At 53.6% G+C, this 27,255-nt stretch overlaps 1 protein-coding gene across 1 annotated transcript; it reads right to left on the reverse strand.

Moving 5' to 3' along the window:
* Nucleotides 1-3,892: 3,892 nt before the first annotated feature.
* On the reverse strand, nucleotides 3,893-26,677 carry NAA60 (N-alpha-acetyltransferase 60, NatF catalytic subunit). Its single transcript, XM_060120571.1, has 6 exons — nucleotides 26,515-26,677; nucleotides 9,845-9,960; nucleotides 7,816-7,945; nucleotides 6,648-6,744; nucleotides 5,162-5,396; nucleotides 3,893-4,049 (listed from the first exon to the last, which is right to left on the reverse strand). The coding sequence occupies exons 2-6, from the start codon at nucleotides 9,952-9,954 to the stop codon at nucleotides 3,893-3,895; spliced, it is 729 nt and encodes a 242-aa protein (XP_059976554.1). The 5' UTR covers nucleotides 9,955-9,960; nucleotides 26,515-26,677.
* Between the last annotated feature and the right edge of the window lie 578 nt (nucleotides 26,678-27,255).

Raw genomic sequence — 27,255 nt, forward strand, 5'->3', positions numbered from 1 at the left:
CCAGAGAAATGGCCCCTCGGCACCTGTGTTCTGAGAGCAGAGTTCCATGTCGATCCTGGGGGAATCCGAGGTGCTCCCACCCTTAGTTGAGGAGGGAGCCGTCCTCCTCTGGGCGGGACTCTGGGCAGGCTTCCTGGGTGGGCAGGGTCTCAGCAGGCCTAAGAGCAGGGCTTGGTGTTCTGGGTGGAGAGGGCAGAGGACAGAGAAAGTTAGGCCAAGTTTAGGGAGGGTGTCGGGAGGAGAGCAAGTTCCCAACCTGGGCAGAGACATTGGCCCTGACTCCACGCCACCCCTCATTGAGGCCTTGGTTGAGTTCACCCTCTCTGGAGAACCCTGGCTGCCCTGACCCTCCAGGCAGAATGGGCATAGCCCTTCTCCCAGCTGGGCTAGACTCCAGGCACCCAGGCATGGGCTCCTCTGTATTAGGAGGTCTTAACCCCAGCCCTGTTGACATTTGGGGCTATGCCATTCTTTGTTTCAGGGGCTGTTCTGTGAGTTGCAGGATGTTTAGCAGCGACCCTGGCCTCCACTCACTAGATTCTAGTAGTGCCCTCTGCCCAGTGTGGCAACAAAAAACATCTCCGGAGAGTCTGATGTCCCCTGGGGGGCAGAATCTCTTGGGCTGAGACCCCCTGCTCTACATCACTGGGCCTCAGCCTGTGGGGACAGATGGGAGAACCTGGGTTTGCCTCAGTGACCCTCACCATTTGGCTGATTTCCTGTTGTGGCAGGCAAGCGCTGACCTACCCTCTCACAGGCTTCTGTCAGATCACACATGATGCTGTCAAGGACATTCTGGACACCAGGACAGCTGGGCTCCTTCCGGACATGGGGAAAAGCTCCCTCAGGCCCCTGCCCTGCTCCTGTACCCTGGTACAGCAGATTCTGGAGACTTTGGTCCCTGGGTGTTTTTCAGGTTGTTGTAAGTGTGCATGCGGCCCTGGGTGGTGGCAGCTCCTAGTCCGGGCCACCAGCCTCAAGCCCTGTCCCATAGGGAGGGCCATCGGGGGGAGGCCCAGCACTCAGGGAGCAGCGCACCCACGCTTTGGAGGGGTCCACACCTGGGCTGGGGTCTCAGGCCCACAGTTCACAGCTGTGTGGCTCTTGAGCAACTCCCAGCCCCTCAACCAGTCATTTGTCTAAGAGGGTGACAGGCACGACCTCCTGCCCCCAGGGTGGCCAGAGGCTCCAAGAAGTTGGTGGAAGGACCTGGTCCCAGGCTTGGCCCAGCCAGGGGCTGGGACCTGCTGCCCCCTCTGCCCCCCACCTAAGGCTCCTGTGGTGGGGTGCCCTGGGCAGGGCCCCTGCCTGACCACTGCACTGTCACCAGCTCTAGAACCTCTTCCAGGGCTGCATTCCTTGGCAGGGCAAGGTCCAATTATGATCGTAAAAGACAATCGCCCTTTGAGCTGTAAGCCGTCCTTGGGACTTGCCAGGGGACAAGCAGCTCCTGGGCCGCCCTCAGCCATGGGGCAGGTCCACAGGCACAGGGCCTGCAAAGACAGGATGTGACCAATTAAAGTCTATTTATTTGTTTGTAATAAGACAAAACATTATAATCCGTTCAACACTGGGCTGGACACTGCAGTGATAAGGAGGCGGGGAGGGAGGGGCAGGGCAAAGCCTCTGAGCTCAATTACGAATGTACAAGGTAGAACCTTCTGGAAGACTCTTCCCTTACCCTGAGGGGCAGAAATAAAAATCACATGATCATCATTGATTCAGATTAGAGAGGACACTCAGCTGGGCCTCAGCATGAAACCAGTGTCAGCGTGGAGGTGGGGAGTGGGGGGAGATGGAGTGCCCTTCCTGCCCAGGATCCACCGGTGAGGCCGCAGGAGCCCCGGGCTGGGAAGTTCTGAGGGAGGGAAGGACACGGTCACGGAGCCCCCACCTGGGGTGTTCCTGTCTCCTGCTCTCGTCCGGCGTGAGACTCTGTGCCATCCCCTCTGCTCCGGAGGGGCAGGCCAGGCAGCGAGCAGCTCTAGGGGCCCTAGCAGAAGGGGTGCCAGGAGCATGTGCCGTCCACGCGCACACTTCCAGGCACTGTCTCTGCTCCAGAGGTGGAGGGACCACAAGGCACGTGACTGTCCCCAGCCCCAAAGGCCGGGTCTCACTTGGTCATTGCGGTGCTCAGCTTCGTCCCGTCTGCACCTGGCCAGGCCTCAGAGCTGATGCTCGTGGGGCTGGGGGGTTGGGGGAGAGGACCCCCAGGCCCTCAGCGGCGCCTGTCCTCAGCCCGGCTCCCTGCGGCAGCTCAGCTGAATGGCACATCCACCATCTGACAGGCGGCTCCAATCGCTCGGGACAGAATGAAGCAGCCCGCGGGAAGAGGCTGCGGGAGGACTCAGCCTCCTAGTGGGGATGTCGGCACCTGTCTCGTTATCCGCCCACACATGTGGGGAGCGAAGCCCCAGAGCTCAGTGTGTGGGTGAGAAGCCTCCCCAGCTGTGCCCAGCAAGTGTCAGCCCCGAGTGGAGACACCGGGGCTGCTCCCCGCCCCCTGGGCTTCTGGGTGCTGGTTCTGGACCAGGGGCTGGCCTTCCCGTTATTTCGACCCCTCATTGTTCAGAGGCTCCTGTGTCTTTAGGGTCAAGTCTGTCCGTAACACTTGGGTTCCTCCCTCCCAGAAGTTTATTCCGACTTTGGAGGAAGGAGCTGGAAGGATTGGGCAGCGGAGGGGAAGAGGCCGGTGAGGGGCATGGGGAAGGAAGCCCTTTCCCATGCCCTTGCTCCCAGGGCAGCAGAAGAAACAGACCACAGTGAATGCTGCCACCCCCAGGTGCCCGTGGGGCTGGAGCACGTGTGGGGGCCCGGCCAGGGCTCAGCAGAAGTGAAGGTTTCCAGATTGGGAAGGAGGGCTGGAGGAGCCTGTGGGATAGACAAGAGGGGAGCAGGGGTGAAGGCTTCAGCAGAAACACTCTGCTTCCCTCCCCTCCCCAGGGGCCCAGCCTAGGAGCCCAAAGCTGGGCCCCTGGCGCTCCTGAAGTGTGAGCCCTCCTCCAGGTCCAGAGTCCCTTCCAGTGACCACTGGCTGTCCTCGGTCCCAGCACAAACCACAGTACCGACGGGGGTGCCAGCCCAGGAGGCCATGGAGCCCTGCCGCCTGGGCTTGGCCCACGTCACAATCCGCTCTAGGCCGTGTCCATGCACAAGGGGTAGACCTTGGAGTCCCCATGGCGCCTTCTAGCTCTGCCATTCCCTGAGGTCTGGGAGACCAGCTCCCCATGGTGCTCAGAAGCGGCCGCGTCTAAGCAGAGCTCTCATCTAGGTGCCCACCACAGGGCTGCTGCTGTTAAAGCCGCCATCTACAGTGAAGCACCACCAGGGACACAGCAGCACTGATAACCCCTGGGAAGGGGAAGCTGAGTGTCTGGGGACAGGAGTAGAAGGGGCTTGATCTTTTGGTAACTTTTCAATTTTTGAACCATGTGAATGCATTATTTTTTTAAAAGCAGTTCAGGTAGTGAAAAGATAAAGCTCTGGCCAGGGCTCAAGAGCTCTGCTTTCCCTCCTGAAGTTTCTGAGAGACGTTCGGGAACTATCTCGGCCCCAGGCTATGCTTCCCAGCACCCTGAGCAGCAGATGCCCATCCAGGGCCTCCTGTTTTCATTGCTGAAAGCACCGCCTCCATTTCCCCAACCATGAGCCCACTGGGCTCTGCTCCCCTTTCTGCACCCCCTGCTCTGGTGTACCTGGGGGAGACCGGGCACGCCCCTGGACTCTCTTCTCCCGAGCCCACGTAGCACCGGGCCTGCAGGTGGGGCAGGCCGACAGGCCCGGCAGGTGCCCACCGGCTCCTCTGCAGAGGACAGCAGAAGTCAGATGGCCGGGAAGGTGGTTTCTACAGGGTGCCGAGGGGTGGGGCCTGGCAGAGACTGCCCGGCTGGCGTCACATGGTCCGGCTGTACTCGATGCCGCCCTTGGTGGAGATGCTTGACCACGGCAGGAAGCTGCAGAGCAGGCTGTGGGCCTGGCGGTAGATCCTGTGCGGGATGGAACAGGGGCTCAGGTTTGCTAGCGCAGAGCCCAGGTGCTGGATGTAGTCCGTGCAGCTCTGTTAAGGAAGATTCCGACTCGCCTGCCCAACTGCCCCGGGGTGGCACTGTCAGCACAGTGACCATGGGGGCTGCATGCAGACGGCACGCCACTCTTGCAGGAGGCCAAGAGCCTGCTCAGTCTCTGCAAGGCTGGAAAGCCTCATCAGATGGAGGGACTCTGCTGCACAAAATAATGCAGGGCAGAGCCTGGGTACAAGGGACCTTCTGGGTGAGGCCCCAGGCACCTGGACACCCAGACAAAGGCTGGACAGGACTGGGTGCTGGGGGAGGGGTCTGGAAGAGCAAGTGTTCCTAGTTCTCCCCTACGCTCAGTCCTCAGACTGGCAGGGCCCTGTCCCTGTGATGAGGAGGGGTCAGCAGTCCTGACCCCGTGGACACCCACAGAGACCCATCTTCACAGGAGCTAGGCCTGCAGGCTTTTGGGCCACCCTTGTCTTTCTTGTTTATTTCCCTGTGAAATGGATAAATCCTGGACTCATTCATTTAACTTCTCTCTCTCACATATACACAGTATTTTGGGGGTCACACCTTATGACTATCAGGAAGTCTCCTGGCCTCCACCGAACCTGTCAAGGGCCAGAGAGAGTTAAAGAGGAGGAAGCAGGGCAGGGACACACCTCTGGGTCACGCACCCAGCAAAGAAGGTTTGAACCCAAGTGTTCAAAAACAGCAAACAGTTCGTTTCACCTCACTTGCTTGTCTTCTCCCCCACCAGCACACAGCCCCATGAGAGCAGGGGCTTCTGGCTGTTTCGTTCACTGTTGTGTCCCCCACGCACCTGGAACAGGAGGCTCTCATTCGATACTTGATGGATGGATGGATCTTGGGCCAGGAGGCTGAACACCCTCCCCTCACACCAGTCTCACGTCCAGCGAGCTCCGAGTGCCAGAGCTGGCCTGCTTTCCCAATGTCCACACCCAGACCGTCATTTCCCAAGATGTGCCGGCCAGACCCGCCCACAACAACATCTGGTCCTGTGAGCTTGGCCTTGTGATCCACAAGGCAAACTTGTGATCCATGTGAAGGGAACCACAGCTCCAGGTGGCGCACGGGCCCTGCTAGGAAACCACAATACCTCACCCCCGAAAGAGAAAGGATATAGGATGGTCCAGGGAGGGTGGCCACCGTTGATGTAGAGGACATAGGTGAAGCCATCTTTGAGGACCCCTCGGATGGAATAGTAATAGGGGAGATAGTGATGCTGCTTGAAGTCTCTGTTTTCGTAGAAGTTTATAGCCGTATTGTTGGTAGTGAGGACGTGCAGGTAGATGGCTTTGCAGTGGTCCTGGGCGGTGGTTGATATGTGATCCTTTAAACTCTCAAGTAATAGGGAACCTGCGGAGGAAGAGGCGCAGGGCAAGTGGGAAGGAAGCGTGAGGCACACAAGGAAGTCATCTTTGCAGAGGTCTCTACAGATCTTTCTGCTTTTGGACCGAAGACCGACCTCCCATAACCAACCACTATAGAAGTCCCTAACATGGCCCGATGGGGCTTGTCACCTGAGGCCCTCAGGCATCCAGGACTGCGGATGCCAGCCTGCTAGTTCCCTCCCAGGGGCTGAACCCACAACAGAGACTCACTGATCTTTTTAGACAATGAAGTGTAAACCTGAGCCCAGGAAAATGTGGAACGGACACAAATGAAGACTCTGCTACTCACTGGCTGTGTGGCTGAGTGGGATGGGAATTTGGAGTCATGTGGGCAGCCCAGCACCCCAGGTGTGGCGGGCACCCGATAAATGGTGGCTGGCACTATTTTTCAATTATGTTTTCTACTCTTAATCAAGAATACCTTGGGTCTCTGTCATACAGAGTGAAGTAAGTCAGAAAGAGAAAAACGAATACCATGTTCTAAAGCACATATATGGAATCTAGAAAAACGGTACTGATGAACCTAGTGGCAGGGCAGGAATAAAGACACAGACGTAGAGAATGGACTTGAGGACACAGCGGGGAAGGGGAAGCTGGGACGAAGTGAGAGAGTAGCGTTGACATATATACACTACCAAATGTAAAATGGATGCCTAGTGGGAAGCTGCTGCATAGCACAGGGAGATCAGCTCGATGCTTTGCGACGACCTAGAGGGGTGGGATAGGGAGGGTGGGAGGGAGGCTCAAGAGGGAGGGGATATGGGAATATATGTATACTTACAGCTGATTCACTTTGTTGTACGATAGAAATTAACACAACATTGTAAAGCAATCATACTCCAATAAAGATACTAAAAAATATATGTATCTTGGGATCAGACATAAGCTGTGTGTGTGGCGAGAGGCACGATAAGAGGTGCCCATTCCCAAATGAGGACATTCGGGAGCAGTTATTAATCTGATCTTGTCAGATTTGGGAAGGAGGCCATGGCAGAAAGACCTGGTGTTGTATGGAAAGAGGACAAGTTGAAGGCCAAGGGAGTGGGTGGGTCCATGGGTCTTGTTGGAAGGGGAGGAAGGATGAAGGTCTGGCCCCAAACAGAGGGACAGGGATGGAGGAAGAGACTGAGGGGTATTTATGAGAGACAATCGTCAGAATGGGGCCGGGGTGGGGGGCGAGTTGGCGATGGTGGTTTATGAGCTCTGCCACTCTTACCTATGCCGTGCTTTCTGAATTCCTTCACTACTCCCAGGCTTAGGATGTACGCAACCTGTGTGTCAACAGAGAAGCTGGAGGCTAGAATATCTCCATCCTAAAGAGAAAGTCAGAAACAGTCAGGTCAGCAGTGGAGGCCCCGGTCCCACTGCAGGACACAGCTCACTTGCCAACTTCCCAGCCATGACACCTGGGGGGACACTGGGGCAGAGGGAACAGAAGACAATAGAGGGTCACCTCCACCCCCATGGAAACGAGAGGGTGTGGGCCCTTCTGCGAGAAACTGCAGATATAAGAGCACACAAAAAAATCACTTCTCTTGGGGTAGGTGGTAGACCAGACAAGGAGGGTCAGGGATGCCAGACGAGTGAAGTCATGGCGGGAAGAAGGAACCGCTCAGCGGGCCCTCAGCATGTGACAGTCCACCTGCCAAGAGACAAGACAGCCCAAGAGAGTGTGAATGTTTTAACTAGGGATCCTACACAGCCCCAGGTGGTCTCGCAGTAAAGGGGGAGGCGGGGGGTAGGGTGGGCAGTGGTGCCCTCCACCACCCTCCGCTGCCAAGGCCAGGCCAAGTGACACACCACCCCATGTGGGTCTCTTGGTTCCGGAGATGCAATTCTGGACCAGGAGTGTCATGAATCCGACCAGCACAAGGTTCTTTTGTTCTTCTACCTCACAAAGAACTAGAAGGATCTGCCATGTGTATGGTTTTCTCTCCCCCACTGAAAAGGACACTTGGTGACTTGGCCTTTGTGTCCCGTCCACTGCTGAGTGGCTCCCACATGCTGGGAGTGGGCCGGCTCCCCACTCCCCACCCCATCCTCCACACCACAGTTAGCCTGGACACAGGTGGGCTTGCCATCGGTCTCAGGGAGGTAAGCATCCTTCCTGCTCTTGTGACTCGAAGCCCGCAGAAAGGCCAGTGTACCATTTACCCGCCTCCCTACTTCAAAACGGCTGTCATTGTGAAGCCTGTGGTCGTGTTACTTAATGCATATACGACTGTGTCACGAACACACAGAAAAAAACCAACCAGGTACGAATCTCACATGCTGTCTGGGCTCCCAAGAGAAAGGGCCATGGAGCAGGCAGCGTGACTGTGTCACAAGGCCCCACAGTCCTGTACAGAGGCACCGAATGCCAAGTCATTGCCGCATACACCCACCTCCTTGTGTATCTTGGTCCTACTTTTTATTTCAGCTACGATCATTCCCACGATGGCGCCCCTGTAGGTTGCGGCAAGGGAAAAGAACTTCTTGTTGGAGGTGATATCACGATACCATGAGTCTGGGTACCTGAAGAGGAGACAAACTCAGATGAACCGGCCAGGTCAAGTCCAACCCCTGTCGTGCTTCAGAGAGTTGAACCACAGGGGACCCTAGGCTGCTCTGTCCACCACTCAGGGTTGACGAGGGGTCTGCCCATCGCTCAGTCTCCACCGAAGTGTATCACTCTCAGAGTATCATCTTCTGAAAGCGGTTATCTGTCCGGACAGAACTGGAAATTTGATAGGAAAACGATCTTACAAGACACAGAGACAAGAGGGGAAAAACCTCTGATGACGCTATCCCCTCGACAGCAGTGCCTGGGGGGGCAGGTGGATGAGTTAAGATTGATGACCCCCGCAGCCCGTGGACACCTGGGTGATTTCCAAGAACTCTGTGAGACTTTTTCAAGACTGCAGGGAAGTGGTGTGGGGAGAGCCAGGTTCGCTGCAGAGTGGCATTTGAGTTTCAGGGACGGGGCCTCAAGGGCAAGGTGTATCCAGCGTCACTGAGGCTGCTCACCAAGTGCCGTCCGAGGGGAGCAGGGAACAGAACCGTGATGCAGTGATGAAAAGGCAGACTCAGCCACAGCCAAGGAGGCTCAGTCGAGAGGGTGTATGGGTTTGTTTCCTAATGGACACAGCAGGTTAGCCCAGGATGCCTTTCACGAGACCAAGAGCTGGAGGAGGGTCTCAGACTCTCCTGGCGACACAGAGAGGTGCTCTACTAGGGTCTGCACTGTAGAGGCCACCGCCCGCCCACTGGAAGGTTCCACAGAACCTGAGCATCACCCAGGCTCCTCTCCTGGTCCTCATCACACTCCCGCCTTCTGACCCCAGCAGTGCCGGGTGGCGTGGCAGCCAGGAGGGGAGCTGCCACCACATGCTCTGATGGGACTGAAGTTCTCTCCCTCATCTTTGGAACCTGAGGCCACAGGCCCAGGAAGCTGCAAGGAGAGGCAAGCAGGTCGGGCTCCTCAGAGGCACAGAGGCTCTGGCCGGTGAGGCTCTACCTGCCCCAGGTGACCCTCAGCAGGGTCTAACCTCGGACTTACTGGATTACTTTCCAGCGGTGGGACTGCTGGGATGACATTTATTTTCTAACCTATGAAGCCGCCGCTAACCCGTGGCCCCAGAAGGTGACAATTCACATTCCCATCGGGGACATAAGGGAATCCCTCCCTTCCTGCTGGCAGCAGATTAAACATGTCTGAGGCTAAGGCTCACGGAAATGTGATGACTGGCAGGATCTTGTTTATTTTTAATTTTTAAAAGTTTGCACTATTTTTCTCACTACAAGCTCTATGTGCATATTACAGAAAAATGTAGGAAATACAGACAAGTAAAACCAGAAAAACTTGTAGATGTTAATCATCCACCCACCCGAACTACCGAACACATTTGCTACGAGGTACATATCCTCCTAAGCTTTTATCTTGTATGTGTTTTTAAATAAAATGGGGATTGTGGTACATACTGCTTTCTAGTCTGCTTTTTCCACTTAATATCTCGTAAAAAAACCTCTCCTTGTCAACGTATATACCTCTAGGACAGGTTTTCTTTTCCCCCGGCAGAATAACATTATACTTTTGCATACACATACCCCAATGTAGGTAACCAATTCCTTTCTGTTAAGATACTTAAGTAGCTTCTCAATTTTCTGAATATTATAAGTAGCACTGCATGGAACATCTTTGTAACTAAAGATTCTCAGCCAAGCCCTTTCGGGGATCTCTAGGAACACAATGAGGTGCAAAGAGCCTGGTGGTAGTCAGGCAGCAGGGCCCGGGGCCCCGACAGGCGAGGTCACTCTGGGCCACCATGGCGCCTTCACAGCAAGCCTTTCAGCTTTGGCACCCGCAGCTCTGCGCACATCCCCCCCACCACTCCCCATCCCCCAAGCCACAGCTGGGGACACTGCTCAACTTACTCGATGGGGAACCAGTCGCCGCACAGGTGCTTCACGGTGTCTATGTCATCGTGGCAGAGGAGACGCAGGCTGACCTCGCTGAGGGAGCTGGATGGCACCACCTCTGTCATTCACACCTGCAGGGAGGGAGGTGTCAGGAGGGCGGCCGCACCCACGCTGCCGCCTCCTCCTCCTCCTCATATAACCTGTGAGGCAAGCAAGGTGGGAAAGCTCGCACTGTCCCCCTGATGGAGTGTTCCTCCCCTCACAACACTCCCTGCACTAGGCATCACAGGCACACCCCCACCTCCGCCGTCCCTGCAGGGCAGGAAACCAAGGATCGGGAAGGCCTGGGAGGATGGGGACCCAGGGTCCCCTCGCTGCTCACATGGGATACTCCTGAGCCCCACAGAGGGCAGCCCACCTCTGGTCTGTGTTCTCTCTTCTCTTGGCCCCTCTGAGCTGCCCGCTGAGCACCCACACCAGCCCTAGTTCTGCCCAGAGGTTCTCGCGTCTCTCTCACACCTGCTGTTTTTCCACTGGGGAGACACACGGCCCTGCCAGCCCCGACTCCTCCCAGCCTGGGCCAGTGGCTGCCAACAAACGACCCAGGGCTCAGCAGCCCCAGAGACCTGCTGGATTTAGAGTGGCACTTGCTGGGTGGGCCATTTCTCCTTCCCTATGTGCGCACAGAAGGACTTCAAGACATGCCAAAAGTTCAAGACAGGCCATGAGTAGCAACGATTAAATCAGGAAGCTACATTCAGTCCAGGCAGGAAGGCCACGGGTGGACTCTGACAAAGCACCTGCACCCCCAGGACTCAACGATCGCCGAGGAAAAGCCTAACCTCGCACTCTTGAGATCCTGCAGTCCCACGTCCCCCAGGGATGGAGGCCATCCTCCCAGTGCCTCCTGTGAAATACACAAAACACTCAAGGTTCCCACCTACAATGCTGGGCCTGAAGCCAATCAAGCCTCCAGGCCTAACTTCACGACTGCAGGTAACAATTGGCACCCGGGCACCATGACATCTGACACACACGGAACGGGTAGAATTCTACAAGACAACTGGCCTGGTCTCTTCAAAAAGTCAATGTCATTTAGGGACCTCCCTGGTTAAGAAATCTGCCTGACAATACAGGGTACACAGATTTGATCCCTGGTCCGGGAAGATCCCACACGCCGTGGAGCAACTAAGCCCCTGCGCCACAACTACCGAGCCTGCACTCTAGGGCCTGCGCTCTAGAGCCCACGCACCACAACTAATGAGCCCGCGAGCCACAACTACTGAAACCCATGTACCTAGAGCCTGTGCTCTGCAACAAGAGAAGCCACCACAATGAGAAGCCCGCGCACCGCAACGAATAGTAGCCCCCCGCTCACTGCAACTAGAGAAAGCCTGCACCCAGCAACGAAGACCCAACACAGCCAAAAAATAAATAAATAAATTTATTAATAAAAAAAAGTCAATGTCATTAAAAAAATAGACTAAAAAAGACAAGGAGACCTACAACCAAATATGATGTGTAAACTCTTCCTGGGAAAAATAAAAAATTAAACACATTTTGGAGAAACTTAAATACTGGCTGGACAGTAGATGATGAATTTACGATGAAATTATCATGAAACTGTAATTAACTGACTTAGATGTGGAGGGTACAGTGCTTATGCAGAAAATCTTAGGAGATGCATTGCTGAAATACTTTGGAGTGAGGTATCATGAGGTCTAAAACTAAACAGTTCAAACATTTTTCAACTGCTTAGAATGCAAATGTGACAAAACGCTATTAGCGGTTGGGCCTAAGTGGCAGGTTGATATAAAATAGGAACTTACTGTTCACACATTCAATTTTTCTACATATTTGAAAATTTTCATAATAAACATCGGGGTTGGGGCAGGGGGTAGCCTGAAGTTACCTAAACTGACTCTAGAAACCACAGTTCTATGAATGGGCACCGTGAGAGTCCAGGCAATGCCCAAAGGTCAAAGGGAGCCCAAGTGCAGTGCCCTCCTGCTGTCCTGACCCTGCTCCTGATTGGTTCCCATGAAACACAGGCGTTTCCATGAGGGTCCCCGGAAGGCCGTGTCCTAACCTGCCACCTGCCAGGGGCCAAATCCACCGAGGCTTGACCATAGGGCCAGTGGGGCAGCTGCTCAGTCTCTTGAGACTTGGACATGACCCCAGTAGGCTCTGTCCAGCAAGAAGGGCTCCTTTGAGGGGCGGCCAAGGGTAGGCTGGGCAATGACAGGTCTGCCACCGTCCCCCTTCCCCTTCATGGCACCAGCCAGTCTGACACGGACTAGCTGGGGTGGGGGCTTTAAAGGTCAGGTCCACGGGGCTGGAAACATGGTGACCTTGGTGACCTTGAAGCACACATGGGGTGAGCGGGGAGGCAGAGAGGAGGTACTACAGGATCTCCATGGCTCTGTGTCCACATCGGGTTCTGTCTTTCTAGCTCTCACCAGACCCTGCAGGGTAAGGACCATGCCACCTTGACAGGTCCCTCTGCACAGCACGGCTTGAGAGCCGAGATGAGAGGGGACCTGCTCTCTCTTCTTCCTCCGTGTTTTCAGCCAGCACCTGAGCGCTGCACACTCTGCCCAGGTGGGGTCTGCCAGGTGGGGCCCCTCCTGTGACCCCCTGGCAGCGTGGAGGGAAGCTCATCGGGACAAGAAGCCGGTGAGCTCCTGCCTGAGGCCTGGTGGATCCCAACAGGCACCCTTCTTGAGAAGACTTGTCACTCACAGGGGACCTCTGAGAGCCCACTCAGGCAGGGCAGAGACAGCTGCCCATGTCCTTGTTTTCAGATGATAGGACCAGGGACCAGGCCATCACAGACATTAACGTGAGAGGCCTCTGGAGAAAGGGCAGCCACAGCTGCTGGGCTGAGTTCTCGGCTCCAAACACAAAACAAAACCAAAACACCAACCAAACAACAAAAAAATCCTCCCAGACTTGGCAAATCTGACCTTCCCACATCGCCTGTGTTTTTCTTGTTGTTGGGACACACTTTCAGAAACCAAGATGCTGTCCGGCTCCATCTCTCGTGAACAGCTTGGCTGGTCCACTGCTCAGCAGCACCCCCCCACCACCAATGGTGCCCAGGACGTTCTGGTGAATGTGACCTCAGGGACCTCAGGCCGGCCACCTCTTGGGAAATGGACTGTCGACCAAAAATGGCAACTCCTGAGTTTTATGAGTCATCTCTGTCCAGAATACATCCTGGCAGTCACAGCCAGGCCATGGCTTCACGGTCATCCCAGACCGTACAGTTCCAGGAGCAGAACAAGGCCCAACACATCACACCTGCCACAACAAAGCACTGCTTCCTGCAAGGTTTCTAAACAACCCACTGCACACGTGACCCTCTTTCCCCCACAAAGGGAGAGAGTCCACAAAAAACCTCTAAAAGCACCCACAGAGGTGCTGCTAATCTTGTTGGCATGAAAACAGCACTGTCGTTGTGTAGGAAATGTCCATATTCCTGAAGAGATGCACGCTAGACATATAGGGGTGAAATGCAGAATGTTCTGGAGCTGAATTTAGCTGGAGCGAAGGTGGCAAAATGTTCACAACCATTGAACTGGATGACGGGTACACCAGGTGGATGTGTGAAAATGTTCCTAATTAAAATTAACCACCAACCTGCCAGACTTCTCCACAGGCTGAGTTTCCGGCATGGACGGCTGCTTCCCCAGGTGATGATGGAGGTACCTCTGCCATCCTGCACGAGGCCACCTTGCAGTGGCCACCCCGCCTCTGCACACCCCTCGCTGGGAACAGCACAGCGCACTCCCTGCTGGCCACGGCTGCCCACCGGCCACATGCGGGAGCCCTGGAGGGTTGGGTGCCTGGTTCGGAGCTTTCCAGGGGCAGGAATACCATCCGGGACCCAAGTTAAACAACCCCCAAACTCCACCGCGGTTTTAAAGAGGAGGGTGTAGACACCCGAGGACAAGGGTGCCGCTTTAGAAGCTGCCCAAGGGGCTAAGTCTTAACCACGGGGCCAGTTGGCACCCCTTCTCCTTCCCTCACGGCCAAGAGCGGGGAAACGCAGGAAACCCCTGTCAAAACCTCGAGCCTTTGGGACGGTCGACAACCCCGCACCATCTGAGGCCGAGGCCTGGCCCTCAGTGCAGTCTTTCCAGAGAAGGCTCCTGAGACAGGCATCCCCCTCTCCCTGTGGCAACTGCCTTTAGGGAAAATCCAGGGGGACAAGCCCCAATACATCACCACCTGCCTAATCTGAGTGGCCAAACAGGATGCCCTATACACGTTCTGCTCAACACTCCAGTGAGGGCACAACCCCTGCTCTAAATTGAGCAAAGGAGTGTAAGCTAGAGCCCACTGTGAGCTCACCAAATAATAGCCCCAATGTGGAAGCAACCCAAATGTCCATCAATGGATGCCTGAACCAATACAATGTGTGCATCCATGTGGTGAATATTTAGTACTGACACATGCTACAATGTGAATGAACACGGGCAAACATGATGCTGAGTGAGAGACCGGACATAACGGGCCGCATACTGCACCTTACGATTCCATTTCCATGAAGTGTCCAGAACAGGCAAATCCATAGGGAGAGAAGGCAGATAAGTGGTTGCCTACGGTGGGGAGTGGGGTTGGGAGGCTTGGAGGGTGATGGCTAAGGGTGTAGGTTTCTTCCGGGAGTGGTGAAAATGTTCTGACACTGAACATGGTGATGGCTGCACAGCTCTGTGAATACACTGAAAACACTGAATGGTACACTTTGGGTGAATTCATGGTAGGTGGACTGTATCTCAATAAAGCTGTTAAAAAGAAAACAAGGGCTTCCCTGGTGGCGCAGTGGTTGAGAGTCCGCCTGCCCAGGCAGGGGACAGGGGTTCGTGCCCCGGTCCGGGAAGCTCCCACATGCTGCGGAGCGGCCGGGCCCGTGAGCCATGGCCGCTGAGCCTGCGCGTCCAGAGCCTGTGCTCCGAAACGGGAGAGGCCACAACAGTGAGAGGCCCGCGTACCACAAAAAAAAAAGAAAAAGAAAAGAAAACAAAAACCAGCCCCAATCTTGAGAGTAAACGTTTCTTTGGTGAAATGGATAAAAACTATTCTTTCTGAAGGAAGTCACAGTAGATTCCAGAAAGAATCAGAAACTTTCCAGCCTGCAAGTCAAACTGCAGGGGCTCAAGCTGGTACTGGAGAGGGGCTCCTGCAGTGGGGCTGGTCCACACCCCACCTCCCCCAGCCCCCGCCTCTGAGCCAGGCCCACCAGGGTGGGGGATGGGGGCGCTCTGAGGAAGATGAGGCTGAAGGTCAGGGAGGCTGGAGGGAGGCACAGACTCACAGAGATGAGGAAGAGCCGCCAGCCCACCAGGGCCGATCTGGTAGCTTACTCCAGATTTGGGCCAATTTTAATATTTCATATTCAAAGAAAAAAAATCTGTCTTTGGCTTGGAGTGTGTAAGAAGTGACCAAAGAAAGTTATCGAGGCTCAACCAAGTACATCTGTGTTGTCTATGGGTTTTCACGGGGTAAGCTGCTTAGGTGATTTTAAGAAAGGAAAGATCAGGCTCAGATTTGCCCCTGTCTGGGAAGTCAACACAAAGCACAAATCACCGGATGAATTTCAAATCAACTTTTGGCTCCAATACCTGACCTGCACCAGGAAACTCCACATCGTCCTCTTCCTGGAAAACCGGCTCCAGGTGGTTTGTCTGGGGTTTGATGGGCTGAAGCCAGCCTGAGAAACAGGGTGACATGCCTGCCCACCCTCACCACCCTTGGCAGAGCTCCAGGTGTCTCACTGGCTGTGCCCCACTCTTCTCTCAACCAACAGCAAATGTGCTCTGAGCTCCCGCAGAAAGGAGCTGCAGGATGGGATACGTCAGCTCACTCTCACCAGTCTCTCATCCGGAGCTGGTAGGACAAGTGCAGGCAACCAACAAAACCAGCTGCAGAGCCTGGATCTGGGTGATCACAGGCAGACACAGGACACCCGGAGCAACAGGAAGCAAGGCCTTGACCTCTGGTACCTGCAGCAGGGGGCTGATTGCAAAGAGGCTGAGTGGGCACTTCCTGAGGGGACGGAAATGTTTTGTATCTTGATGGTGGTGGTTACACACACAAACACATATGTATACACACACATATATACACACATGTTAAACTCATTGGGTACATTTTGTCATATGTCTATTAAACTTCAATAAAGTTGATTTTAAAACATTAAAAAAATTGAGGCTTGATAGCAAAGAGAGAGACTCATAATAAACGACCATCTCTTATGTCCTGGGATTTATACATTTTCCCCCTAGTACCCTTGGGATAATGCTCTTGACCAAAGAGGCAGGATTTGTTCCCTGTTCAACTTTCAAGAAGAACACTGGGCTCTAAGACACACAGCTATTTGTGGATTCTTGCATCCCTATTAAAAGTACTTCCGTGTTTTCAAAGGCCAGTTCTTTAGATGCCTTGATTTAAAAATAGAAACACGTCACATTTAACTAAGGGAAAACGCAGCATGTCATAGTGTTAATCTGTCCCAGCCCAACCAACAGGAGTGGAGAAGGGGGCAGGAAGGCTTGGGGAATGGAGAATCTGGCGCCCGTGTGCCAGAGAGAAAGGAATGGTGCCAGGGAGGGCGAGGTCAAGGCGGCGGTGGTGGTGCAGGTGGGAGGCTGGTGTGGCTGGTCCACCGCTGCGGGAGAGGCCGGGGACTGACATCTGACACCTGTGGGGACCCCACCTGTCTGCCCGGAACTGATCTCCTATCACTATGGGCCACACTAAGGGCTTAAGAGACAAGGATTCTGAAGACTCACTAGAGAACAGAGGCCGGTGGGTGAAGCCAGAGCACAGCCCCCGAGTCAGCCCTCTGTCTTAAGGCCTGGGGTGCTGGTGGACGGGCACCGAAGCCGCACAGGCCACCTTTCGGTACGTTTCTCTACAAAGACACAGACACGCCGATACTATGAAAGCAGGGACATGCTGTACGGGAGAAGGCATAGTTCAGGCCTGCAGGGAGAGTTCTCCCCAGGTTTCTTGGGTCTTCATCCTGTCCTTGGCCTTTAGGGGTCAGTGGGTGGAACAATTCCAGGAGGGACAGAAAGCGGATTCTCCAAGACAATGAAGGACCCACCAGCTCACTTCTCGGTCCATCCTTTCTCCTTCCCCAAACCTTGTCCTTGTGGGCTGTCTGCAAGCCTCAGCTTCCTTCTGAGCTGAAATGACTTCTCGGGTCCCTGTACTGAAGTCCACGTGGTGGCTGGGGGTGGGTGGTGCCTGATCACCTAGGCATCCCCTCCCCGACCACACTTCCCAAGCGCCTCTGAGTGCTCAGCCAAAGGGATGGAGTGAAAGCCAACATCCTGGGAGCATCTTCCATCCCCCTCCCATTGCCAAGTGCTGGGATTCAGAACCTGGGAGCTTGGAATGGGATTGTTCCAGTTTGGGGAGGGGTTTCCTGGCACCAGCAAGATTCCCACGGTACACTCCACTCCCAACCAGTGAAGAAAGCCATACACAACCCTGTTTCCTGGAGACCACTCCCCTCTACAGACTGTGTCCTGATGCCCCAGGTCCACAGGGCCTCTCCCTCCTTCAAAGGCACTGCTTCTCAGTCCCGAACAAGCCATACTTAACTTTTAAAAACTGCTCCCATCATCTTAATGGCTTGAGAAGTGCTCTGGACTCCACCTTGACCTCAGCAGACTGCCAGTAGTCAGGCCAGCCATGACCACATTGCCCCTAGAACCTTCCCTTCCTTCTTTTCTTTTCTTTTTTAAAATTTATTTTATTTAATTTTATTTATTCATTTTTGGCTGCGTTGGGTCTTCGGTGCGGTGCGCAGGCTTCTCACTGCGGTGGCCTCCTCCGCTGCAGAGCACGGGCTCCAGGCGCGCGGGCTTCAGTAATTGTGGCACACGGGCCCAGTCGCTCCGCAGCATATGGGATCCTCCCAGACCAGGGCTTGAAACCGTGTCCCCTGCATTGGCAGGCGGACCCCCAACCACTGCGCCACCAGGGAAGCCCCCTTCCTTCTTTTCTTTTACTCCTGTTGGTTCAAAATGGTCCTTTCTCCTTGCTGAGGCTAGGCCACCCTCCACTTGTGCTCTGGACTCTGTGCCCTCCACGTGCTCCCAGACCCTGCAGGGATGCTGGAGTCACCATGCCCAGGTCAATCCCAGCTCTGCTGTCCACTGGGACATCTCTGTCCTGCTGCATGCTTCAGCTCTCCTATCCATCGCTGGGAAGATAAATGAGATGGCCACTAATGGGTACCCCAGTCCCTGGCCCAGCTCCACATCTCCTCCCTGCCTGGCCCAAGCACCACCTTCTCCAACATTTTCGATCTGCTCTTTTGCACAAATACCCTCCAGTGCACACCGCCCCCTCTCTCCTGGACAAGCCTCCCACCACCTTCTCTCCCTTCAATGGAACTGCCCGCACTGCCACATTTGCTGCCACTTTCTTGCTTTACTCCCACCCCAGCTCCCCTCTGGCCTGGCCTCTGCTCCAGCACATGGTGACAACACACCGACAGTCTCCCCCGCTGCAACCCAGCAGCCTCCCTCAGGAGTCACCTCCCTAAACTCACTACAGCTCACATCTCCGTCAATCCCCTTCCTGAGCCCTCAGCTCCCTGCACCCTGTGACAAAGCACCGCCCTGGTCTGTCCCCAGCACTCCAGGTGTCTTCTCAAGCGAAGCACAGGGAAGATTAGCACACACTCGTCCATGGCACAAGAATGAAAGACCGCTGGGCCCTCGGGAGTGTGAAATTCTGCAGGCGCCAGGCCTATCGGCTTGAAAAACCCAACAGCCATGGACTCCAAGCTCTTGCCTTCAGGATGGATGATGCAGAAAAGGAACTATAAGCCAGTGATGGACACAGGGCACCGCCCTGCACATCAGTAAAATGGGCTGAAGGGCTCAGAATGGCAAGTGAGGGAAACTGAGCACTCAGCACAGCTTGTCTGTTCAAATGAGCAGCCGCTCGTGGTGGGGCAAGCCGTCTCCAAAGCAGCCTGGGCTCCTTCCAAAGCCTCAGAGTAGGAGGAACATGAATAATTTACAGGCGACAAGAAACAAACACCCAGCACTCCAGTTCCAAAGAGCCTCCCTCGTACAACCCACTTCATCGTGCCCAGAGGGGAGCCCACGTATTCCTCACACACAATTTAAGACACATCCCTTCAAACATGAACTGATAACAGTGGAGGATTCCATTTGTGTGAAATTCTAAAACTGGCTGAAGGAACCGATGGCGACAGAAATGAGAATGTGGCTGGTGGAGGTCAGAAGACACTGAGAGGGGGCAAAAGGCGACCCACTGGGTTGGCAGTGACGTTCCACGTGTCCTTTGGGGTCACCAACCGTGTGCATCTGCACACTTCCCGATTTAAAAATAAGGCAACGGGTGGTCCAGGAGCAGTCCTGGGGACAGCCCATTTTGGCTTTCTTCTGGGCCAAAGCTTCTATCACCTCCTGCCCATTCCACACTGAGAATCCATTCAGTCATTTGTTTACCAAAATTGTACTAAAAACCCAGGGACTGCTCTAGGCACTGGGGTCGCAGCAAAGAGCATCGTTGGACATCTCTGATTATTGGGGGAGCTACTGAGCAGAGAAGGAAGGTGTGTGTTTTCCTGCACTATTACCTAAATACTCTCAGAAACCCCTTCTTTTGCTTGAGGAATTCTGAGGCAAACAGCACGTCAATGAACAGGAAAAGTGCTGTCCACCAGGCTGGGCTGGGAGGGGTTAGCACAACTGTGGGAAGGGATGCTCTCCTCCCTCAGCCACAGGAAAGGTGAGGAATCCATCCCCTTGCCTCAGTCAAGATGTTTTTCTTGGGCTTCCCTGGTGGTGCAGTGGTTAAGAATCCGCCTGCCAATGCAGGGGACACGGGTTCGAGCCCTGGTCTGGGAAGACCCCACACGCCGTGGAACAACTAAGCCTGTGCACCACAACTACTGCTGAGCCTGCACTCTAGAGACCGCGAGCCACAACTACTGAGCCCACGTGCCACAACTACTGGAGCCCGCATGCCTAGAGCCCATGCTCTGTGACAAGAGAAGCCACTGCAATGAGAAGCCTGCGCACCTCAATGAAGAGTAGTCCCGGCTCGCCGCAACTAGAGAAAGCCCGCGCAGCAACGAAGGCCTAACACAGCCAAAAAAGAAAAGATCATGTTTTTCTTATTTGTTCTGCCTCCTCGAATCAAAGAGTTCTGGGAGGCAAAATATTGAGGCCCGAAACGTCCCATGTGCGTGGGACACAAACAAACAAGAGGATCATTGATTCACAACATTTCTCAGAGGGCCTGTGAAGCAGGAGGCAGCAGAGTCCAGGGCTAAGCAAAGCTGCGAGGCCACCAGATCTGGGTTCAAATTCACTGTCCAGCCGCCTGCCATGTGCGGGTTATGAGACGCAGGGAGGGCTATAAAGTGGGGATGGAAGTCCTCATAGGAAGCATACAAAACGCCTGCCAGGCAGTGAGATGTAAGCCCTCTGCAAAAGGTGGTCGTGACTGCCAGGTGCCAAGTTCTCTGCCAGGGGCCGGCGAACTTGGGGACCCGCAGTTGGAACTTGGGCCATCACCAGATTCTCGAGGATGAGAAGGCAGAGATAAGGGCACTATACAGCTCAGGGCATCCTGAGTTTCAGAGCTCTGCCCTTTAACTTTACACTATATCCCAAGATGAGACATCTTATTTTGTTTTAAATTTTATTTCATCATTTTGCTTTTTACCTCATGTCCATGGTAAAATGACCAGATGCGGAGGGCATGTCCTCGGACCACTGTGCACGTATGCCACCTGCGACCCCCCACACTCCTTCCAGAGGCAGAATCCTGTGGTTGTTCTAAGGACCAGCATCCCAGCAGTTGATGGGTGGCCAAAGGACTGTTCGTCTTTTGTGGCCCCACTTGGTCAGAATTGGGGAACTACAGCCCAGGTTTGGGGACAGACAAGGACAAAGAGGGAAAACAGAGACAAGAATGTGACCTGGGAGAAAAAGGGCCACTGAACTGGGGGCCAGACATGTGGAGCCAAGAGCAAACCCCGAGGTCCCCTCTCCTGAAAGCTTCGGGCACATCTCCTCTTCCTGGAACGGAAACGAAGTGCAGGCGCGCCTCCACTGCCCACCACACGTTCACACCCACGGACTCGGTCAGAGCGCGAAGCGGAGACAGCCGGGCTTGGGCTGGACGGGTCACCAGGACGGCTGGGCAAGAGGTGCCACTGCCCCATGGCTTTTCAATTGGGGATCTTGGTCAAGCTGGGACAGGGCTGCCAAGAATGCTGATTCCCAGTTCAGATCGAGGGAGTGGGTCAACCAGTTGGGTTTAAAAACAAAACAAACAACAACAACAAAAACACACCTGTAAATACTAGGTTGGGGCTGATGGTGGTAAGTGTATGCATTTAACGGTAGTAAAATGTATGTATTAAATACACATCCTTGGACTTCCCTGGCGGTCCAGGGGTTAAAACTCTGCACTTCCACTGCAGGGGGCACGGGTTCGATCACTGGTCGCAGAAGTTCCACATGCCGCAGGGTGCAGCCAAAAATTAAACACATGTCCTTGACTGACACCCAAGACTGGACCCTACTGAGAGCTCTAACCCAACTGAGAGCGAGTGAGTTCTTCCACAGAAAACTTGGGCGGCTGCAGGTGCCCTTAGCACTGGGGCAGTGGGTGAAATGGACCGCTGGCTGCTCAGTTTGAAGGGGAAAAGCACAGCAAAGGGGGCATCGGGCTTCAGAAACCCTGCCTGCCCCTCACCGCTGCCCCTTCAGCAAACCAGCCCCACCACTGGCCTTTCTGCACTTTTCCCATCTCACTCTGCTGGGTTTTTTTTTTTTTTTTTTTCTTTTTTGTGGTATGCGAGCCTCTCACTGTTGTGGCCTCTCCCATTGCGGAGCACAGGCTCCGGACGTGCAGGTTCAGTGGTCATGGCTCACAGGCCCAGTCGCTCCGTGGCATGTGGGATATTCCCGGATCCAGGCACGAACCCGTGTCCCCTGCATCGGCAGGTGGACTCTCAACCACTGCGCCACCAGGGAACCCCTGCTGGGGTTTTTTGTTTTATGTTTGATTTTAATCTCTACTTCTCTGGGTTTGCATTTAAGATCCTTCAGAAACCAATAGATATTAAATGTGAAAGTGGGTCAAATTTGGTATAAATTAACAGTTGATCACGAGGTTAACTTTTATAACAAAAATTATTTTTAAAAGTAATTCAACCTCCTGTCAGCAATTGCCTCTGGAATTAAGGCAGACGTTGGTGTCCTACATCACTCGCTTCTGTATCATTTGAGCTTTTTTTTTAAAAACAATGAGCTTGGGTTGTTTTTATTAACAGAAAAAAACAAGACTTCCAGGTGGTATGTGAAAATTATGAATACATCTTTTATATTAAAATAATCTGTTTTAATTAGTAACAACTTGGGAATTTTACAATGTCTCTTCAAAGTATAAGTAGAATGGTTACCCATTTTGCCCCCAAATAGACCCTCTTAGTGCCAACGTTTAAGCCACATACCCTTGGAACAGAATGGCATTTATGCACTGATGCTAGAAATAAACATTCTAAACACAGACCCACATTTGTAATGAAGCAAAGAGGAGGCAGTTGTGGATAAGGATGCCGAATAGACTTGTGAAAATATGTTAAAGAGTTCCTGTGCAACTATTAAAAAGAAAATTTAGTGGCCATATAAAAATCAATTTTTAAAACTATTCATAGGTTTCAGGGCAGCCATTTAAAAAAAAAAACGTTTAAAAAGAACATTCCCCTTTTGTTAAATGCTGTTTAAAACTATGTTTGTGAAGCAAAAACTTGAAATCCCCTCCTCACCCCAGTCCCAATAAAATGACATTCATAGTTTCTTGCGTTTCCTACAAGAAAATAAACTTTTTTAATAGGAGAGGGCTTGCCTGGGAAGAGGCCCAAGGGGTCTTCGGAGGTGGTGGTTGCACTGGTACGCTCATGCCACGACCGCTGGTCAAGCAGTGTGTACACTTCCACAAAACAGTTAAAAATGGGAGGCCAGAGGAGAAGCAATACTGTAACTTGACAGTAAGAGTAGAAAGAGCAGCAAATATCTGACCAGCAAGACCTTCTGAATAGTTTACAACTAGTCAGGAGTCATCTTCTAAAAATAAAAAAAAATTTTCTGAAGTAGCAAACAGCTACTGAATGCTACAGAAACCATGGAAATATTGTTGTATTAACATTTTCCAGATAAAAATCATTTTCAGTAGCTAAGGGACAATTACCCAAAGACTATTTTATAAAATGAAATTGCTTTCTTCTCAGTTATTTTTAAGATGGGCTCAAATTTCACTACTTTGCTGCCCCAATACTTTGCTGCCCTATTTCAGGAATGCAGGAAACAAAAAAGAGGAACACAATTTGCTTTCTAATAACAACAAGAAATAGAACTGGGAAGAATTTCTTTTTTTAATGTGGTCTGTTAAAGATGACAAAATACTTTTCTTTGGTCTTCCTGTGGAAGCAAAGGGAACAAACATTTGTTCTGTGTCCCTTTCCACAATCAGCTCCTCTTTGCTTCTTTACAATTGTGCATCTCATTAGAACGTTTAGAATGTTTACTTCTGGTACCAGTGAATAAATGCCGTGCTATTCCAAGGGTATGGGGCTTAAACGTTGGCACTAAGAGTCTATGAATTGGAAGAGACATTTTAAAGGCTCTACGTTGTCACACTCACAGGTGGTTCTCGCCATCAATATTCAGAGTGTTGGACCCCTCCCTGCCATGTAGGCCCTGCCTGAGCAGGAAGTGGGCCTCAGGTGAGGAGATGGGGAGTCTGAGATGCCCACAGGACGGGACTAGGGACTGGCCCTCATGCATGGTTACTCCCCCTCCACCTGACCATTCAGGCTCAGTGCTGTGGGCACCTCGGGGTGACTGTCACGTGTCTGCCAGCCTCTGCAGTGGGGCACTCAATGGAGCACTGGTTCCACTGTTGATGTAGACCCCAAACTACTTCCTGCAGAAAGCCCTGGCTCCCTGCTCAGATCCCCTTCCCATCACTCCACAAGCACTGAGCAAACACCTTCAGGTTCAGAGTGGAACGTCAACCCTACTACGTATGTGCTCACTGGGTTTTCAAACACATAGGCCTCTCTTTAATCAGCAGTGTAAGATATCTGGGCTTCAGATAACCCTGACCTAGCCTGTCAGCCAGCCTCTATCAGAGGTTACCCTAAAAAGAATGATATTTAGGGAAGGAGGCCTGATCCTGGAGTTATCAAAGACACTTAGAAATATTCGTTGAATGAAATTCAACATTTGGCCTTAGCCAGAATGAGACCCAGGAGTTCCAGCATCATTTCACAAATCAGCATTTTACTTGAAAGCACTGCACACGGACAGAAGCAGGACCAGCTTCGGCACAGAGTCTGTATCCCAATCTAGCTTTCTGCAAACGAAGAACTGAGGTGGAAAAGCCATGAGGACTTTGTGGATTGCTTCCAGAAAGAGATGTCAGGGGAGGAGGTGTTGGCGGTAAGATGTAGAGATGCAGGAGCCACCATTTAAGAGAAGACATGGCCTGACAAGCAGCCAGCCTTCTACTCAGGTAGGAGAGCTGTCACCAACAAGGAGAGACCTCTGGGTCATTTTAGCAGAGCAGAGATATGCACTGCCCCGCACTCAGAGCTCTGAGGATTCTTCTCTACACTGTGTTCCTTGTGGCTGCTGCCAGGTAAGGATGCTGTGTCCACCTGGTCCAAACACACCTCGGGCTGCCTGAAGACAAACTGCTGCTAGCAGGTCCAGTGAGGCTGGGACCGTCTGTGGGGCAGAGCACCTGGTGAGCAGTGACAGCACCAACCTTCTTAGTTCTACTGGGTGTCTTTTATCTCTCCAATCTCCTAACATCCAGGAATTTTCTTCCATCCCAGGCACAGGCCAAGTTGCCAAGCAACCTCAACAAGTCACATCAGAAGTCTGAGAGTGGGTGCGGTTAAAATAAACATGGTGATAAAGTCACTGTAAGTTACAACGGGAGAGGCTAAAGATAAGACACACACAGACCTTTTAAAAAAGTGTCTGTATTTTTTATTCTGGCTTGTGAACACCACACCATGCCTTGACTTTGTTACTTACAGGTTTTAACCATCTTTATAGAAACCCAGCATGTCTGCAAGCTCAGTGAGATGGAACTCCAGCAAACTGTGGCCCAAAGGAGAAGGAGCTCACGCACACTGCTTTCTCAAAGGGCCAGTTTGCACTTTAATTGTGACGTACAAAATCCTGGAACAGGGGAGATGAAGACCTAAGTGCACAGCCATGACTGACTTTGTCCATTTGTTAAATGACTGACGTTTATATTTCAGCCACCCTTGAGTTTCTTCTGGTCTGGAATCCCTTCTTCTCTAACTGAGCTTAACTCAATTCAGGGATTCTTGTGAGAGAGTATTTGTTTTGCTCCAGCCCCTTTTAATTCAATGTTGCTCAAGACTCCCCTTCTCCCCACCTCGCAATCCAGTACTACTGGCCAAAGAACTTCTAAGACTTATCTGTACATCACAAAGTACTACACGGAATGTGGTATTTCTATAGATGACCTGGAGTCACAGTGACTTTCCCGGTTCAGTCAGTTAAGCATTAACTAGAAGTTTTCTGCCTTCCATGCCCCGGTAAAACATCTGCAACCAGCAATGTTCTCTCCAGTTCTGACTCTCTGATTAACAACCACTCCAGGTACCACAGGGAGCTACCCTGTGGGGCTGTTATCCTTTTCCTTCAGGACAAATCAGTAAGAAAATGGCATGGCTCAAGGATTTGGCAGAATGAAAACAGACCAATGAAGCAGGCAGTGTCCATGTTTATTGCAGAGTAACTCCTTTCCTCATCTACAGGCCCTGGGCTCCGTCACCCGCTGGGCACACAGATATTTGCTGTCAGTGGTCTAGGGAAGGCACTCAGCCTCCCTGAAAATCTTCCTGGGGCACAAACCACAGAAGCTATAGATTCCCTCTATTCCTTGGGAAGTGCCCGATAGGGCAGAGGAGGTCAGAGGTGGTGTAGGGGTCTGCATGGCTAGTCTGTAAACTACCAAGAACGTAAGGAATAAGTTATCTTAATCAAAATGTACAGCTGAAGGAGTAAAATGTGGAGACGACCAAGAAAGATTCCCAGGCTTTCAGGAGTTCACGGGAGGGCAAACAAGTCGGCAAATAACTACAATCCGTGCAACAAGTACTAAAGCAGAGGTAGGGCCGGGCGAGGCAGCGGTGAATCACTGAACTGTGAAGAGGACAGGCCCTGCACCTCCCGTGAGACCTAGGGTGTAGTAAGGGGCAGGCTGACCTGAGGATCCAAATTTCCCCACCAACTCGTCCTGGGGCCTCGCACGGAGGCGTCCCAGGCAAAAGGGTGGGAATCGCGCCTCTCGGCACCCCTGGAGTCTGGGGTCGCGGCTACCTCCTCACCCTGGGAAGCGTGAGCTCTGAGGCCGTCCCGAAACACCGCGGAAAGATCTGGGCTCCGACTGGCGTGGGCCGCGCCCCCGGCCTCCCTTGAACGGACGGGCAGTTCCGCGCCCCGCCAGGGCCGCCTAGGTCCCCCTGCACCCCGGCCGTCCCCCCAGCTGCGCTCCCTGCCTCTCACGACCCACGTCCCCGGCCGGGTCCGGCGCCCCACTGCAGGCCCGAGCCCGGGATGCCTCACCTCGGGAGGGAGCCGGCGGCAGCGGACGGCGTTGTGAGGCTCAGTGCATCCTCGGTTCTCAGGGAGCCAGGAAGTGGGACCGCGCGCAGCCCGCAACGAGTTATGTAACCAGCAGGGGCCGCAGCCTGGACGGAGGCGGCTGCCCGAGGCACTTCCGCCTCCCGCTTCAGGCCGGCGGCGCAGGCCCAAAGCCCATTGGCCACCGGTGCCCACGTGAGGCGCCACCTCTCGACGCCGACGCCGCCATCTTAGGAGCTGGCAGGCCTGGCGCGAAGCCGAACACAGGAGAGGCTGGGATGCTGGCGGTGGGGTTGGGGGCGCGCCTCCAGGGGGCGCGTCTGCTAGCGGATGGCGAGGCTCTGAGAGCCAGCGGAGGGTCCGAGATCCCTCCGGATCCGGCCGAACTTTGAACTGCCCGAGCCTGGCGGGTGTGGACGCCGGGGGCGCGGTCCGGTTGGTAGCCGGCCGGCTCGGGTTTTTCGGGCACAGCTGAGCGTCCCCGCGCAGACCCGGAGGCTCACAGCCCTCCAGTTCCTGGCCAACACTCTCCTTGTTTGGGTTTAGGGCTTGAGCTTTTCCATCCCCAGCGGCTGGAGGGTTGTCAAGCCAGGGAAGCGAGATCGGAAAACCGACAGCGGCTGGAGGGCAGCGCCACCGCGCCCAGCGCCGGACGTCGGCCGGCAGCCAGAGTCCAGCTTCCGCAGACAGGCAGTTAAGGCTGTCGCCGTGTAAATGGGCGGG

This window comes from Mesoplodon densirostris, chromosome 16, assembly GCF_025265405.1.
Source record: "Mesoplodon densirostris isolate mMesDen1 chromosome 16, mMesDen1 primary haplotype, whole genome shotgun sequence".
NCBI classification, from domain to species: Eukaryota; Metazoa; Chordata; class Mammalia; order Artiodactyla; family Ziphiidae; genus Mesoplodon; species Mesoplodon densirostris.

Bases quoted from the DNA above. Each gene is read 5' to 3' on its own strand.
- NAA60 (XM_060120571.1), bottom strand. From the start codon at position 9,954: ATGACAGAGGTGGTGCCATCCAGCTCCCTCAGCGAGGTCAGCCTGCGT. The intron at 7,946-9,844 runs GTAAGTTGAGCA...TCTCCTCTTCAG, and splicing joins GGCGACTGGTTCCCCATCGA to GTACCCAGACTCATGGTATC. The intron at 5,397-6,647 runs GTAAGAGTGGCA...CTTCCTCCGCAG, and splicing joins ATTCAGAAAGCACGGCATAG to GTTCCCTATTACTTGAGAGT.